The 18,215-nt window shown below is 35.4% G+C and overlaps 1 protein-coding gene across 2 annotated transcripts in view; it reads right to left on the bottom strand.

Annotated features, from left to right (window-relative positions):
* Positions 1–18,215, bottom strand: part of IPO11 (importin 11) — a 157,878-nt gene that overhangs the window by 13,842 nt on the left and 125,821 nt on the right. For both annotated transcript variants that reach the window (XM_019743722.2, XM_074328906.1), the window contains exons 28-29: positions 11,191–11,286; positions 5,483–5,567 (exon numbers count right to left, since the gene is read on the bottom strand). In XM_019743722.2, the coding sequence (XP_019599281.1) occupies positions 5,483–5,567; positions 11,191–11,286 (181 nt within the window). The remainder of the gene's footprint in view (positions 1–5,482; positions 5,568–11,190; positions 11,287–18,215) is intronic.

Consider the following 18,215-nt stretch of genomic DNA (forward strand, 5'->3'; position numbering starts at 1 on the left):
AACAAACACACATACAAACAAGCAAGCAAACAAACACAAAATTGAAGGAAACAGAGACGAAGGATTATGGGCTGATTTCTTTCATGCACAGAGCAGGTTCAGGTTACTGACCACTGCCTAACAAACGATTCCAAAACTAGATAGCATAAAATAACAACTATTTTTTAATGTTAATGAACCCTGTGGATCTGGAACGGATATGGGGAGAGTAAAGGTGGATCGTCTCTGCTCCATGATCTGTGGATCATTTGAGAAGACGTGAAGGCTAGGGGTGACTCCAGCCACCTTGGGACTGGAACCATCTGAAGGGTCATGCAGTCCCTCAAAAGATAGGTTCCTCATAAAAACACAATTAGCATTACTGATAATTTATTGAGAAAAAGAAAGAAGCAAAAAGGAAATAAAGGAATGAAGGTAGGAAAAACTGCCAAAAAGACAGTCGAATGGTCACTGGACTGTTAGCCAAGTCTCCAAAAGAACGTTCTCCCATACTGGGCCATAGTCTTCATCTATAAAGACTATTGACAGAGTCAATGCCACGTTGCCAAAGCTTTGAAGTGAACAGTGGCAGTTACTGAACTCTTCCTGATTAAGGTTTTTAGTAACAATTCAAATAAATAATCAAGAAATAATGAGGCTGCCTGCTTTGTAATACTCAAGAACAATATTGATGTCAGCAGGCAATTAATCTGAAATCTCAACTAAAAACAAAAACTCAGAAAACACCACTTTATTTAGTTCCAAGGGCATTTTCAACAGAATTTTATTTCCAGTGTCTTTTGATTACTAGTGTGTAGCCTACTGTGAAAGATCTTAACCTCTGGATCTCAAACTATTTTTTGATTAACATTTTAGTTCTGTCACAGAAAAGAACTACTATCTCAGGAGGATGTCTGGTTATCAATTTCTGTCTTTCTTACACCTCAGCTGGATTATTTCAATTCATTATTTCCTATCCTCGTGGATTGTTTTCATGTCACTTGCAACTCTGCGGGTTGTGAGACCTGAATTACCCACTGCAACAGTGTATTTCTAAGATTTGGGGTAAGTTTAACATTGATTTTGAGGGTCTCACTTGGTTAGGAAAGTTATGTTCAATCTACAACTTGAAATATTTACTACTGTTTACACTTTCAGCGTTAGGTAAAGTGATGAGCCCTCTGACAGCCCTTTGTATGCTTCAGCATGACCTGGAAATGAAGATAAGGATGCACTAACAGCAGTATAACAACAGTCAGTTAATAGAACTTAGAGAAGGTGGAATCTAAGCATAGATATAAAAAAAAAAAACAAGTAAATCCTCCCATTTTAAGAAACTGGTTTTGTAATAAGCTAATGGTATTGAAATTTTTAAAAGAATATGTATGTATTATTGATCAACATGCATCAGAAAATAGATAGGTTCTGTGGGAAGATAGACACAGGTATGCTCGCAAAGGAAATACTGAGTATAGAGATCAATGCTTTGCAGGTGGTGAGCACTCAAAAATGAACGACTACAAGAGAAAAATAGTTCACTTTGAAGATGCTACGCTTTTGCCATTGTGTGAGGTCAAGACAAGCAGTTGTGTAACTGCAGCAGGTAGAATTATTTGGTACCTAAGAGTAAACAGAGAACTGCTATTAAAAAATAGAGGAGTGTGAGGATTTGTACACATTTTTAACGAACTGGACCTTAAGATAATCAGGTCTGGCTGAAAACATATAAACGACAATCAACATACCAGTGACGGCAAATAAGTGATATGGATAGACTTTAACAGTTGCTTTCTTTGCAAAATGAGAAGCAGTAATTTATAACCACTATTTTTTCAAAGTGTTATTTACTATTAAAGTTTAAGGATTACATTTTAAAGATTTCTAGGAGGCAAAGGAGCAGAGACAAATTTTACCTATTTAGAATGGTTTTATTAGATATCAATAAAAATACTCAGAATAAACCATTTGGATCTACCTGATTTTCTTGCTAACAAACCAGCTTCTGAATAGCTGACTTTTTCCTATTACATATCTATAAAATTTAAAGATTACTATGTATCAAAGGCTGATGGAAAAAAAATGAAATCATCTCAGCAAATTTGAAGGGGGAAAAAAGAATCAGATGGCAAACCACAACGTAGTTCTTTGTTAATGATTATAAAGCGTTCAAGCCTATATTCGTGTAGTTTTATTCAAACCCTAGTATAAAAAGTATCCATTAATAAGTAAAATAAATCTGACAATCACTATAATAGATTTTCAGGGGTCCTCTATGACACTGTTATGGATTATGGGACTCCCCTGTACATCGTTCACATTGTCACACAGTCAAGAAAAATCAGAAGACAGGATATCTTCCATTGTCATCACAATAAAGTTTGAAAAGTTTGCGAATTAAGTAGGAATTAAACAAAACAATTTTTTATTTTCAATAGTAAAAATTTATTCCAAAAGATTACTTAGTAATGTGAAGAGAACTAGTGTTTTTCTTTCAGAACTTTAAAGATACTGCTCTGCTGTCAATTTGCCTGCACTGTTTCTGATGATAAGTCTGCTGTCGCTTCTCTCTTTTCCTCTCTGTATAACGAGTCTTTTGATTGACCCCGACTACTCTAAAGATTTTCCGTTTAACACTGGATGTAAGTAGCAATTTGATGATGATGTGCCTTGGTGTAGTCTTGTTTCCTACGCTTGGAGTTCTCTGGGTTTCTTGGACCTGTGAGATCCTAGTTTTCATTCAATTTGGAAAAATTCTGACCATTATTTCTTCAAATATTTCTTTTAGTCTCCCTTCTCTCATTTGGGGACTTCAGTTACTTGTACTTGGGAATTTCAATTAAGCTGCTTGAAGATGTCCTACGATTCTTTTTTTCTCCCAGTCTTTTTTTCTGTTTTATTTTGTATAGTTTCTATTGCTATACCTTCAAGTTCACTAATATTAGGTTGGTGCAAAAGTAATGGCAATGACTTTTGCACCAATGTAATATTTTTCTTCTGTGACACCTAATATGTATCAATCCCCCCAGATACTGCAGGAAATTAACCTCTCTTGCCTAAAGCGTATATGATGTGGTGATATTACAGTTTTCAATTCCTAGAAATATGATTTGAGTCTTTTGAAAATTATCTTCCATGTGCCGACTGCACATGTTCAATCTTCTAGCTTCTTAACACAGGGAACAGTTATAAACAGTTTGGATGATATTTTCCACCAATTCTACCATACATATCTTCCCTCGGGTAGTTTCAGGTGGTTTTTCCCCCCTCAGCCCAGATCTTACAATGACCACTGCTGTCCTCCACCAAACAGCTGATGGAATGCAGGCCCCACATTTAAGGGGCCACTTTAAGACAACAAAGACAGTAATTAAATCATTCTTTTAATTATGTAATCTCGGAAACAAGCAGCTATACTTTTCCTTCCTAGTAAATAAACCATTTCATTTTAAAATGAAAAAACCCTTTGATGTTAGATTGGTTTTCCTTTTAAATAATAATTCACAATCATCTATCAGCAAAGACTTCCATTTGAAAGTACAACCAAGACACATCTAGACATTTCTCAAAAAGTTTCTAATGTTAAAGACATCACAGTACAAGAATGAAATAGTGAAGATACATCATTTATATTTGTAACCCTGAAGACATAGTGAAACCAATTTTGTTTGTTAATGAAAAGTTATTGACAAATTAGCATTGTATTCACAATTACATTTATTCAAAATTGAAATACACAATCCCAGTATTAATCATAAACGCTGTGGTATCATCAGTATAAGACTAAGAGTTATTAGGTGGGTACAAAAGTCATTGCGTTTTTTGCAATTATTTTTAACCTTTTAAACCGCAATTACTTTTGCACCAACCTAATAAGTCTAAGGCACTGAAAATCTTAGTAGAGATGACAATATAAATCTCTACATCAAATAGCTATTTCAAATAAAACCAGCCACTTAAAAAAAATAACAGTTGTTCTATAAAGCAATACTACCTATCATTAGAACAACAAAAAAATTACTAGCTCTCCCATAAAATTTAGGATCACAAAATTTAATCAAGAAACTTCAAGTGTTATTGCTAAAACTATGTTCCTACACTGCTCTTGAGATAATATTCCCCTTACCATCAAAATAAAGTTAGAATTAAAAATACTACTATATGATGTTACTGGGTATTCTATATACAATGAAAAACAGATCTGGGTAGATTAATTTGCTAAGGAGAGATCTACCAGACTAACTGAGGTTAATAAAGTTTGCAAAGAGCTGACGACTCTTTGCAGAATACCTATTATTCACTGACAAGTTCAGAATCCTATGAAAAATAATGTCAGTATATTTTTTCTGTAACACTGAATGACATAGTCAATGCCTGAAAAAAAAGGAGGTGAGAGAGGGGTAAGACAAACTGTTAAGTTATACCAAAAGGCTAGCATCACTCCAAGTGAAAAAAATACAATTTCCATGTACTTAGGATACCAATTAGCAGCCTCATTTCAGAAATAACTCCAGAGGTATACTCACAATTAAATACTTCACTAGAACACTACATATTAGGGAAGGAAAGGAATGGTAGAAAGAGCTAAAAAAATAAAACAAAATCATTTTTCAGCTCACAGACTCTGAAAATCCATTATTCCAATTTTCCCTTCATTTCTCAGATGAGACAAAGCTCTCAAGAGACCAAGCGACTTAGCTCAAGGTCACAATTAACAGCACACAGAGGACTAGAATTCGGGTCTTTTGACTCCTTGGATATTTTCCTCTACACTAGCTACTAGGGAGATAATCTCTAGCATAAAAGCAAAGTAAAATGGATTAAACTCAAACAGTTTAAAAGAAGGCAGTCAGAGCAGTGTAGTATTAGCTATACATCAAGGACGAAGCTCTTGCAGGTTAATGTGGGATAATTCTAGGAGTGAAGAGCCTAAGCCGACTACAACAACCTCGGTAGGTAACACATAATAATTACTAGGTGTTTAGCATTATCCCATGACCATTTCCATACTAATTTATTTATTCTACTTTTGAGGTAGAAATTACTGTTGTTCATTTGCAAATGAGGAAAGAAGGCACAATGGTTAATAACTGGTGAGGCCAGGAGACTAGAAGTGATTCCAAGAGAAAAAGGGGGAACAGTTTATTTTATATTCACTGTCAAAGTAAGTATTTAAAAATTCAAGATTATTAGCATTACAACTTAAATAAGGTTTAAGGGTCACATGTTTTCTATAAGTAAAAGAGTAAACCCTCTGCTTTGCTAAGACAAGAAACAATTATTTCAGATCGAGAGTTTAACTTTACTTCCTGTACAAAAAATAAAATTTATCTGTTTCAGGAATACACTTCAAATTTCAAGTCAGTTAGCTTACATTAATTTTCCAACAAAGGATCTATGAATAGATGAATGGATGGATAAATGGACGAACAGATATTTTCAAACCTACAGAAAAACCTATGGTGATGGTTCTTTCAAATTTTTAGAAGCGACTTTTGTAACTTACCGTTTTTTTCCTCTTATCCTGTTCTGTGGGTGGTTCTTCATCTTCTGTTACTTTTGGTTCTTCAAGATGAGACATCAACATACAGCTGTAGTTAAAAAAAAGTTTTAAATAAATTTTTTAAAGTCTATAACATACTAAAAACATACCCTCAAAATCACTGAGAATATTATGTTTCTATGGACCAAAATGTGAGGAATAGCAAGATAAATCAGATTTATAAGTAAAAAAAAAAATTTAATGACAAAAAAAAAAATCTCACTTAAAAAGGGCCACATGAAAAAATTTTAGAGCATTTTACTTGAGCATTGAAGGTAGTAAATTGTAAGAAATTTATTTATAGGCAACTTTTGAACCATGTATAACTTGACAAAAGCACAGGTGTACCCTTTCATATCTTTCTAAAAAATGACATAAACATTTAAAATTAATATTTCTTTTTTTACTACTAATTTTCATATGTCTGTAGATTATTATACATATTTCTAATAGTAGTAGTAATTTAAATAACATAATTAAAACATTATTAATTACATAATAATCAACTTTTTGCTCCAAATGACATTAGTACTATGCGAAGAGGAACTTGTCCTGATAGCACTTTACCTGCAGGATAGTTATAAATCATTTTATTCTGATTATCTGCATCACTGCTCTTCACCATTAGCAGAGATAATAGAACAGTTTCCTATTCAGTCAACACTCGTTCCAGGAAGATAAGAAATGAATATTGTCCAGTGAATCAAGCTGATGGAACAAACCTCACTGTTTTCTAATTTAGAATAGTAGAATTCAATAATTTATCAGTCAGATGTTCCTAACCAATAAACTATGGCCAAGAAAGCTTGGTTTCTCTCATGTTTTGTAGCAAGTACAGGGGAAGGACAGGGAAAGGACAGGAAATACAGAAGGACAATCCCTGACTCAGTTGTGTAAATAACTTTTAACTCATGGTTATGGACAGGTGCTGACACCAGAAACTTGATCAGATCAGAATCACTCTTACAGGGGACAGAGTGTCCTTTTCTTCCTATTTCTCACCATTAAAAAATTGTTTTTGGAACAAATGCCTCTGACGCAGTCAGTACACAATGGTGAGATCAAAGAGTAAGAACCTTAAAATGAAAATAAGAAACCCTGAAAAACAGCAAGAGGTCAATCTGTATGACACTGCACGGCCTTAACCTCTTGGAGCTGTAGCTTCCATCCACCAGGACAGAATGTAATGAATGTAGCACAACTAATTGGCTAGTGGACTCTGACACAAAGTGAGAAAATTATGACATTATTATCTCGATCCAAAAGCTATTTAATAAAATGAAACATCTAGAAAAATTCTAGATCCTAGTTTGTAGTTTAGAACTAAATAATAAGATGGGAATGGTACCTTCACACTAGCTATTATATGCTTGCTATAGAGTTGAATTCTAACACAGTGAAGCTAGGTCTCCTTGGAAGTATGTTTTATATTGCAACAAACTATTTCACTGAATTCCAAAATCTGTTAACTTATTTGTATAGTAAAAACTCTTTGTTCTCCCTTCTCGAAATTAAAAGATGTATCATGGTAATAAAGTATATTCTGGATATCAATATACACCTACACATATATATATTTTTCCCACTAATCACATATTACCCAAAGGGCAGAATATTTTTGCTTTGCAACTCTGCAAATAGCATTCATTTGGACTCTGGAAGGTGGACAATGAAAAAAAAAAAATCTGTGAATTGAGAAGACCAATGCTAAAATTCTCTCCCACAGGAAAATCTGCAATTAAAAAGTTCAATCTTATTTTGTTGACAAAGATTAAAGATAAGGAGTCACACTTTACATAAAAGGCATGGTGAGAATGAACTGATATCAACTAAGCTAAAATGTAAGGGCTATGAATGTAATAATAGTAATAGTAATGAATAATCACAGCAGTTGAAACTGGGGATGCCTGACGGTGTGAACAGAGGCAGCCCCCCGCCCCTCACACCCTGCGCTCACTCACTCTAGCCCACTGCGTCAGACTCTTCCCAACAGGAAACTCCAACCAGCCAAATACAACCAACAGTGTTAGCATGCAACATGAACCCTTTTCAATTATTATTATGTTTAAACAGTACTTGTAGTAACACCTTTCATTTAATCTACACAGACTCACTTCTGAGTGTTACAATAAAACTAGAACTGACAGCACTATTCAGTTGGTCTGTGTAGGGGACAGCTGAGTTGCCCGTATAATCGTCCTCCTTTCTGACGGAAGGCACACTGACTTGGTCCTGTCAGCCTCCTCTTCCAGGCCACCACAGGCTTCGGAAAACGCCGATGCAGCCCCAGTCCCAGTGACTCAATAAGCAGCCACGGCAATTCTATTCCCCTGGTCAATGACTGCTTTCAACAGGAGTGTGTTTAAGAAATCCTAGCCAATTAAACTTGAAGAGAAGTCTAATGAAACGACTTCTAGGAAAGGTTTCTTTTGACGTTTTTTTTTTAAAAAAAAAGATGTAAGGAAAGGGAAGATTACTTGTCTGGCCTTGGCACTGGCACGAACTGTAATGCCTAGAGCTACTGAGTGAGGGAAAGTAACCTGCAAACGAAGTTAAGGTGCTGAGGGGATGGAGCGCAAACAACCTGGGTCTTTGAAGAGGTTGTGAAGACCCAAAATAGTTAATCCTAGAGCCACAGACCCTACAGTTGGTTTTGTTGTCAGAGATAACTAATTCTTTATGGCTAAAGCCAGCTGACTCACAGTTTCTCTTATAGCTAAAAATCTTTTTGCAGTCTCTTGTATAAATACCTTATCACAAATTCATTTCTGCGCTCAGGCCCAGACAGTCTCCCTCTCCTGCTACACCCATTTCACTTCTATTTGAAAACAGGAACTATGTAATTCCTAATGTTTCTCTTCTTACCCTGGTAGTTAGCAGGCTCAGGGCTCAGTCTTATAGGCATATGCCACAGGTTCCCCAATCCAAGATTCTTCTTTAAATTCCTTCAAGCTGGTGTTAATAGTTTTTGGTCAGAATAAGCACATCCTTTTCTTATGTGTTGCCTCAAATCCTCTCATGGCGACTAGATTGAATATAAGCAGCTAACTAAATGAGCAGTAGAGACAAAGTGCCATGAAGGAACAGAGAAGGATGCAATGAATTCTTCCTGAGAGTTCAGAAAGGACTCGTAGGGGTAGATACTTGCCAAGCAGGACAAGACAAGACTGAGGGCATGACACGTCAAGTAGAAAAACTGTTATGAGTCAATCGATGTGTATAAAAGGAACTGGCACATATGGGGAATAATGAAGAGGCTAGGGAGATAAAAGCCCAGTAATATAAATTGAGGGAAGCACACAACAGTGCCCCATCAACTTAATTCTGTAAGAAAATGGGCTTTTAATTTCAAGAAGTAGGGCAGAATGGATCAGAAAAGGAAAATTGGAGCGTGACCCCCAGGAGGTCAATGGGACTTCTCTACCAGTTAGGATAATATACAAGTGAAAATGTCAGGATCAGGGAACCAAAAGTTCTTTTTGTATTCTCTATTTTATTCTGAAAAATCATCTAGTGAGTCAACGTATCAAGTAAAGGAGAGGAAAATGCTTATAGAGCCTAAATTTTACTTTCTTTCAAAGAAAACTACTACTTCCTTTTCAGCCAGTATGTTTTACACTCTCTAGCTATAAAAACCACAATTTGAGTCTTTTTCTAATAAATTTTAGTGACTCTAAGCATCCTAAAATGCTGACTAAACCATCTCTTCCTTTTTAACTTCTCAAACATTGGCCAGGGGTTGTCAATCTCATGTCCAAACTGCCTAAAAACAAAATATTATTTAAGGAAAAAAAGGGAAACTACTCTAACTGAAGACAAGCAGAAGGCAAATTCCAAGCCTCATTAATATATTTTCCTGCTTTAATGAAATAAGAATTCTACTAACTAAAATACAAACATATAAAGAAATCCATGCAAAAGAATGAAACTGGACACTATCTTACACCATACACAAAAATTAAGTTAAAATGGATGAAACTTTGAATGGTTTCATAAAAATCCTAGAAGAAAACATAGGCGGTAAGCACACTGACATCAATCTTGACAATGATTTTTTTGGATCTGACTCCAAAAGCAAAGGCAACAAAAGCAAAACTAAATAGTTTGATAGGAATATCAAACTAAAAAGCTTCTGCACAGCAAAGGAAATTATCAACAAAATGGAAAGGCAACCTACTGAGAGGGAGAAAATATGTGCAAATCATACATCTGAGACGGGTTCCATAATATATAAGGAACTCATACAACTCAACGGCAAAAAAAAATCCAATTAAAAAATGGGCAGAAGATCGGAATGGACATTCTTCCAAAGAATGCAAACAGATAGCCAACAGGTACGTGAAAAGAGGTTTAACATCACTAATCATCAAGGAAATGCAAATCAAAACCACAATGAGGTATCACCTCAGGCCTGTTAGAATGGCTATTATCAAAAAATGAGAAATAACAAATGTAGGCAAGGATGTGGAGAAATGGGAACCCTTGTGCACTGCAGACAGGAATGTAAAGTGGTACAGACACTATGGAAAACAGTATGGAGGTTCCTCAAAAAATTAAAAATAGAGCTACCATTATGATCCAGCAATGACACTTCTGGGTATTTATCTGAAGAAAACAAAAATTGGTTTGTAACCACGAAAGTTTGAGGTTTTTACTTTATCTGAATTCCTATGTTCTCGAAAGTTAAATTACACGCCAGACACATTTGGTTTATATATGGTTAACAAGATTCAACAACATATATCTGCTTTCTATATTTTTCAACAAAATATGATTCAAATGGCAATCTTTCCCATTTGCTACAGATGGTTTTATAAACCGCAAAGAAAACAGGCTCAAAACACTACTGAGGAGAACTCAAGTGGTCTGGAATCTCATGCTTATTACTGAATAAAACATGCCCTTTATCAACAGTGATAAGAGGAAAGGTGTGACAATTGTACAAGCTACAAAAGGATACAACGATTAATTTTTTAGAAGAATTTCAAATTAATAGTTATACTGTGTTTCCCCGAAAATAAGACCGGGTCTTATATTAATTTTTGCTTCAAAAGACGCATTAGGGTGTATGTTCAGGGGATGTCATCCTGAAAAATCATGCTAGGGCTTATTTTCCGGTTAGGTCTTATTTTCGGGGAAACACGATGTAAAAGTAAGATTATCAGCATTCCTGATAACATGATTTTTGACTATTCTTCCAAGAATATAATTTTAACTATTCTCTTTTGGAACTAGTTAAGTACCTGGTGCCAGCGATGCTTCAATCAGGCAAATATAAAACCAGGATGCTTACCCATCCCTTTTTCCCCAGAACTTGCCTGAAAGTCAGGGAAACTTTGTTCGTTGAAAAAAATAATATATTAAAAAAATATTTAAAAAGGAATTCACATGCTAAAATACAGTTGGATATTTTTTAAAACATAATGTCAAATCATAAAATAATTAGACCAAAGAAGCCTAATTCAGAATTTCACTACAACAAAATAAAGCTGATCTCAAGATCAAACAATAAATATTATAATAAAAATAACAAAAATGTTTATAGGAGACAAAATTAAAAAGTTGCTATACTGTTCTCAGTATATGGTGGTGATGAACAAAAATCATGCAAGTTATAATTAATTACCCCCAAAGTAACTGTCCAAGTACAATTAATTAAATGATCCACCTACTCTTTATAAGTTCCTGTTTCAGGATCTTCCGTCATGACATCATGCAGGCCTTCCACTGAGATGTTTATAATCCCACAGAATTTATCTTGGATAACACTAGAATAAAAGAAGAGCAAAACAGGTCAAACTGGAGTATTTCAACAGGCAATCCTCTTGAACATGAAGAGAAATTTCAGTTCTAAAATACAGAAAATACTTTTAGAATATATTTCTTAAAGCAGAAATTTTATCTTGCAAAAAACATTAAAATTTTCTTTCACTAGATATTCGTGCGTTCAAATTCTAGAAGAGTAGATTACATAGGAAAGAGATATTTTAATATTGTTTATAATAGTCTTGTGTTGATTTTATAACTAAAAAGATAATGTTAAAGATTAAAATCTCCACTCTTCTAAATACCACTATCAAGAAAAAGACAAGCCATATACTGAGAAAAAATATTTGTACATGTATCTGACAAAGGACTTGTATCCAGAATACATAAAGAACTCTGAAAACTCAGTAAGACAAATAACCCAATTTAAAAATGGGCAAATATTTGAACAGACACTCTGCCAAAGAATATGTATAGATGTCATATCAGTACCGAAAAGATGCTCAAATCATTAGTCATCTGGGAAATGCAAATTAAAACCACAACGAAGTTTTAATTAAAAGTAAACAATACCAAGTGCTGGCAGAGATGAGAAACACCAGGACCTCCTTACATTGCTGGTAAGAATAAAAAATGGCGCATTCATTTTGGAAAATACAGGCAATTTTTATAAAGTTAAACGCACTCCATATAACCAAGTAATCCCATCCCTAGGTATTTACCCAAGACGAAAATGAGTACCCTCAGATCTGTATGTGAATATTTAGGGTAGCTTTATTCATCAAAATCCAAAACTGCAAATGACCCAAATGTCTATCAACTAATGAATGGATAAACTATAGGACACTTATTCACTGGAATAGCAGTCGGCAATAAAAGGGAACAAACTCCAGACACGCGCAACAACTTGGATAAATCTCAAAAACATTACACTAAGACAAACAGATTCCAAAGGCCACATCCTCGTACTGTGTGACTCCATTTATGTGACTTTCTGAAAAGGCAAAGTTATTTGGTCAGGGGTTGCCAGGCAAAAAACACAAGGGAACTTTTTGGGGTGATGGGAATGGTCTGTATCTTGAGTGTGGCAATGGTTACATAGGATGTACATTTGTCAGAATGTATGCTTAAAATGGGCTTTACTGTATGGAAACCACACCTTAATAAACCTGAATTTAAAAAAGCAGAAGTACATAACCATCAACTGGCACTCTAAATTATGCTATTTGAATTTAAAACTAACTGCATAAATTATAACTTGTCTCCAGGGAACGTTCAGTATCCTCCCTACAAGGGATAGATGAGTTTCTCATACTGCATTAACATGCATAACTAAAGTATTAAATGCTCAGTAAAGTAATTCCCAAGGTCAGCACACTTTGGGTCATACTCCCACCTTTGTAAAGTCAAAACTGTCTGCACATTCAAATGTGATCAAGCTGTAAAGAATTAAGTCACCAGATGGGCATATAATAACTGGTTGATATTGTTCTGCTACATCTTAATCTGCATATAACATCCTATTGCAGGAGTATAGCTTTTTGACGTCACTATATTTCCTTTATGTAAGAACTGAAAAAAAATCTGTCAAGAAAGAAACATATATACAGTCTACCTTATTTGGTTTGGTGAGAAACACCCTGGAGAAAAATAATTAGAAAACCATGACTTTGCACTAAAAGTTCAGCCACTCAAGTGCAACCCTACTGAAGTTAATTCATTTCTCAGATGCTGGGTCTCCTTGTCTGTAAAACGAAGGCTGGACTCAGGGACAGCAAATACATGGGGGAGGAATGCAGCCACTCTCCCTTCCCACCGCAGGGTAATTCACCACCAATCCATCACACATGCTAAGAGTCAGGGCCGAGGTTCCTGATTAACAGCGGCATTCTGCACAGCGATCAGCCACCGATCCCAATTAGATGAAAAAGACAAAACCCTTCTAGACTATAGCTTTCTGAGGCTCTTTACAGGGCTTTACATCAATATTTCTTAGGAGCAATCCACTCAGGCAGGGGCCTCCTCTATTTACATCACCTCCAAGCATCAACCCCACACCTTCGAGGAAAACCAGAAATTTCACAAGTCAATAAAATTTCTGAGTATTTCCTCAAAAGACTGATTATGAACTTTCCCAACAGATATCTGGCAACGTGAGTATGAGTGGGTGAATGTTAATTACAACAGCGTATAATAGAGAGAAAAATTTAATCTGACAACTAGCTCATTGGATTATAGGTTTTATTTCAAATTATCACGCTGATCAATGCTGGTGCTACCAGCATGGGCACACATTATTTTGAGAAGGTAAGATGTTATATCTTTGCTATATGTAATTAGAAAAAAGTAATTAGCAATACGCTGAATTAATAAAAGATACAGTTCTAGAGCCTGTGCCTCCGTTCACACAGGCACTGTCATAGGACCGAGCCTCCAGGCTGAGAACAGACTGTGAAAACTGCACCATGGGTAGAATAAACCTTTGATGGCACAATTCTTGCCAAAATCACTAACTTCACCCCTTTCTTGTAAAAGATGAGATTATTTAGATGACACTGCTGGAACCAGAATAAAGTTTGAAAAGTTCTGAGAAAAATCTAATGAGTTCAGGAACTTGCGATTTATAGAAAACCAAAAGACAGAATTAGTGAATGATGGACCAAAAAAAAAAAAGTGTTAAGAAAATTAAAGAATGGGTAATGATATTCATAGAAGCAGACTGGACACACGCCACAAGATCCTGGCCCAACCCCTGCTCAGCCTGTACGGGCTATTCAGGAAGAGACTACTGCCCTGGCCCATGCTTATTCAGGCTTGGAGAACTCAGTCATGTGAGCACTGGTGTTCACCCTCTCCCTTCCCTCGCCTGCCTCCAGCGGGATTTCTAGCTGTACCAAGTAAGAGGCTTAGACAGAGGGCTGTCTAGTCAGAAAAAGGGAAGGGAGGTGAGGCAACCTCAGTCAGTCGGTCAGTCAGTCATTTTTTCATTGCAATGTGACCCACAATGCACAGAAAAGGAAACAAGAGGCAGAGATCTAGCTGGAGTTGGGGTCAAGGGGTGAATCTCAGTAGATGGGGAAAAACCATGCTCACCCTGGATTACCTACTGTGTTTCCCCGAAAATAAGACGTAGCTGGACCACCAGCTCAAGGTGTCTTTTGGAGCAAAAATTAATATAAGACCCAGTCTTATTTTAATATAACATAAGACCGGGTATGATATGATATAATATAATATAATGTAATGTAATGTAATGTAATGTAATGTAATATAATATAATATAATATAATATAATGTAATATAATATAATATAATATAATATAATATAATACCAGATCTTATATAAGGCTGGGTCTTATATTAATTTTTGCTCCAAAAGACACATTAGAGCTGATGGTCCAGCTACAACTTATTTTCGGGGAAACACAGTATTAAGTGCCAGAGAGGGTGAGGCACAGACTTCAAGTTCAGAAAAGGGGGGAGAATGACTATGGTCATTCTATAGAGTAGAAAGGCATGCTAGCTGGCTTCAATGAGAAGAGCTGACTCTAGAAAACAAGGACTAAAGAGAACGGAAAGGAAGTGTCCATGCCACAGTCTTGGCTAGTGAAAGGAGAAGTTATACAGTAATTATCTTCAAAGCATTCTGGTTCAAACAGCACTCAAGAGGATGCGCCTCAATTACCACTCATTAAACGGTCTGGGAAAAGTATCCCCCAATATTGGGGATAACAAAAAGCCACAAGAGGCTTGTATTTTCCTGGCATAAAGAACAGATATTTAAAGAAAATAAGCATTAAGAAATTATAATTTCTTCATCTCCTTTTGTAAATATTAAAATGCTCCCTCCAAATGTGTAAAAGTAACATTTTAAAACGAAACCTTTAAAATAGATTTCTTCTATACAGTATTCATTATGAAGTTCTGAATATTACACCTTCATTTTTTATTCACACACTCTCCAAACCCTTGTCTTTTTTACAAATTAACAATCTTGCTTTTCATAATACAAGTTTCTGAATAAATGATTTACAATTTGATTAGACATGTAAAATGGAAAGAATCAAAAGAGCTATAAACCCTCAGAGGAATGAAATGAAAATAGGTTTAGAGGAAGAAAGGGAATAATAAAAGATACGTGTTAGGTCGGTGCAAAAGTAATTGCAGTTTAAAAGGTTAAAAATAATTGCAAAAACCGCAATTACTTTTGCACCAACCTATCTCTTTAAATACAAGCCAAGAACTAGATATTATTTTCTGGTTTTCTTGATGAAAACCAACCCAAGTTTTTTTCTTTTGTATGTGTTTTTCGAATTATGAGCAATATTTTATTAGAATTCTTCACCTTCTAATTGTGTCTCATGCATTCATTCAAATCTTGTGTTGGTTATAACGTGGAAAAAGTAAAGGTAGCCAGAGAAAGCATGTAATTTTAGATGTCACTCAGTTCTTAACCCCTCAAACCAGTGCTTACTGACTAAGAAGTGATAGTCCACATTGACTAGTGCATAGCAACCGAAGTCCCTGAAAAGATTAGCTAAACTCCATGATAGTGTCTACAGCACAGGGGGTAAAAAAAAACACAAAACCCTCAGGAGCTAAAATGCAAAACAAAAATTGATTACAGCCAAAACTTTACATATCTTGGTAAAGTCCCATGAGCAAAAATACTCAAAAGACTGGCTCACTGAGTATTAATAAATAGGAGAGGACTTATACAAGGATGCCAATTAATTTACAAAGAGAGTAACGGGTGATATTACCCAGGCCAACTCTTCCTGATGGATAGGTCACCATGGTTAGGGTTCATTCATTTTGGTCAACATTTTATGAGCCCACAAAACGTGTCGGCATCACTATATGCCCCAGGGATGAAAAAGATGGCCTCCTCAGGGAACTCAGAAACGAAAGGAAGCTGGAATCTAGTGCACATAATTTTGAATGCACACAGGGAAGTTGTTGCACATTTGAATGTTACCTGTTCTATGATTCAGAGGGAAAAACTGAGAAAAGCTGTGCTGTAAGCTCAGGAGCTCATTATGAACTAAAAGTCTGCAGGAAGGACAGAGGTAAACCAAGCAACAAATGAGATTTTCTTGTTGTTGTTTCATATTAAGTTATGATATCCTGAATAACTGCCTTTCTCAGTTTTACAGATATTTCTGACTCATTAACTGGCACTTCTCTAAAGTCAGAGTATCCTGTTACCTGGGGTGCTAAAGAAGCACTGGCAAATTTTTATTCTCCAATTCTCATCGCTGGCCCCCTGAGACTTGATCATTCTACCTTAAGATTTTAGAGTTTTCCAAGTTATCTCACCTTTCATTGATTGTGTTAGGCTAGACGCTCCTCCTAAAGAAATCCCAATTTTGGTACAAATTTATTTTCATTTCATAATACTAAATGGGACCCAACAGACTCTGTTTGTTTTCTTACTACTGAGGGTTTCAAGGAGGCAAATGGATGCTTTCTATTCTGGTTTCTTCAATTTCATTGTTTCTCCTTAAGAACTTTCAAGGGCTATCTAGAACCTCAGCAAGCTCTACTGAACCCACCTCTCCAAAGATACATTCCTCTTCCTTTCACTGCTTTTAGGCAGCGAAGCCCGCACCTCTTGAATACAACAGCTTCTGACACCAATATTGGCTCACTGCCTTCCTGCGCCTCACAATGTTTCCCATCATTTTCCATTCACCTCAATTCACACTTCCTCAGTGAAGCCTCCCCGACCACTCTTTAACCAATTGTAATTGAGCAGTCATCCTTTGAATTTCCAGTAGCATAAAACCACTGTACTCTTCCTTTGGTAAGCAACTCATTTATATTACCTTCTCCTGATGTCCTTGAACTTTCCTGCCTGTATGTCTGTTTTCTCTAAGATTATAAGTAACTTGAGGCAGAGCCCATGTGTTGTGCTTATATTTTTATGTCACACATCGTTATGCATAATGTGAACACTCAATATAATCATGGGAATTAATGATCCCCAAAGCTCAAGAACTACCCATGCTCGTATTTCACAGTATTATTTTTACACATTTCTTTTTAAATTACCAAGTGTGGGTACCTGAGTTGTAGGTATCATATTATAATATATTATTATTCTACACGACATGTGAGGCAGAAAATAGCACAGAACATAGCTGTGTTGGAATCTATTTCTGAAACATTCATTTTAGAAAATGCAAGGAGAGTTTAATATCAAAGATGAGAGATTGAAAGTAAAACCAAAGGAAAAAAGCATTAGTAACTAGAACATTACCTCCTTTTTGCTTGTCACAAACACTTTTCTTATGTTACGTACCTGGCTGATATATTAACTTATTTGCATAGACACAAGTTACAAACATACTACAGAAAGGCAGGCCTTTTCAAACATCTACTTGTTTTGTTTTTTAAGTATGTGATAAGCAATGTTACACACATACAAACATTAAATAAACAGGTGAGGATATGAAAAACTGTACTCAAATAAGTAAAGACTGTTTGATCATTTAAAACAATTCCACACAGTTTTCAATCAAATGCACCGTAAACTTTTCAATCAAATGCACATAAGTAAAACTATAGTTCTTAATCTTAGTATTTCCTAAAGGTATAAGATTTTAAGACATTTTCTTGGTATGTAAAAGTATCTCTCTGTAGAGAACATGAATTGCAGAAACTTCATGCAAAGTGATTTTTCCTTACTTTTAAAAACTATATACTTAAAAAAAATCAGCTATCTTTCTTGAGTTTATTCACCAAACTTAAAAAACCATGACATTTTAAAATTATTTCTGCCCTTTAGCATCATTATGACCCCAAAAACAGGTGTTCAGAAAACAAAATACCTTTAGAAAGCTGAAGAAAAAAATTTAATCTCCAAAGGCACAAATAAATGAAATATTCTAATATTCATTTGGTTAGCCTAAGCAAAACATTAGATTGA

Source organism: Rhinolophus sinicus, linkage group LG03 (assembly GCF_036562045.2).
Source record: "Rhinolophus sinicus isolate RSC01 linkage group LG03, ASM3656204v1, whole genome shotgun sequence".
NCBI classification, from domain to species: domain Eukaryota; kingdom Metazoa; phylum Chordata; class Mammalia; order Chiroptera; family Rhinolophidae; genus Rhinolophus; species Rhinolophus sinicus.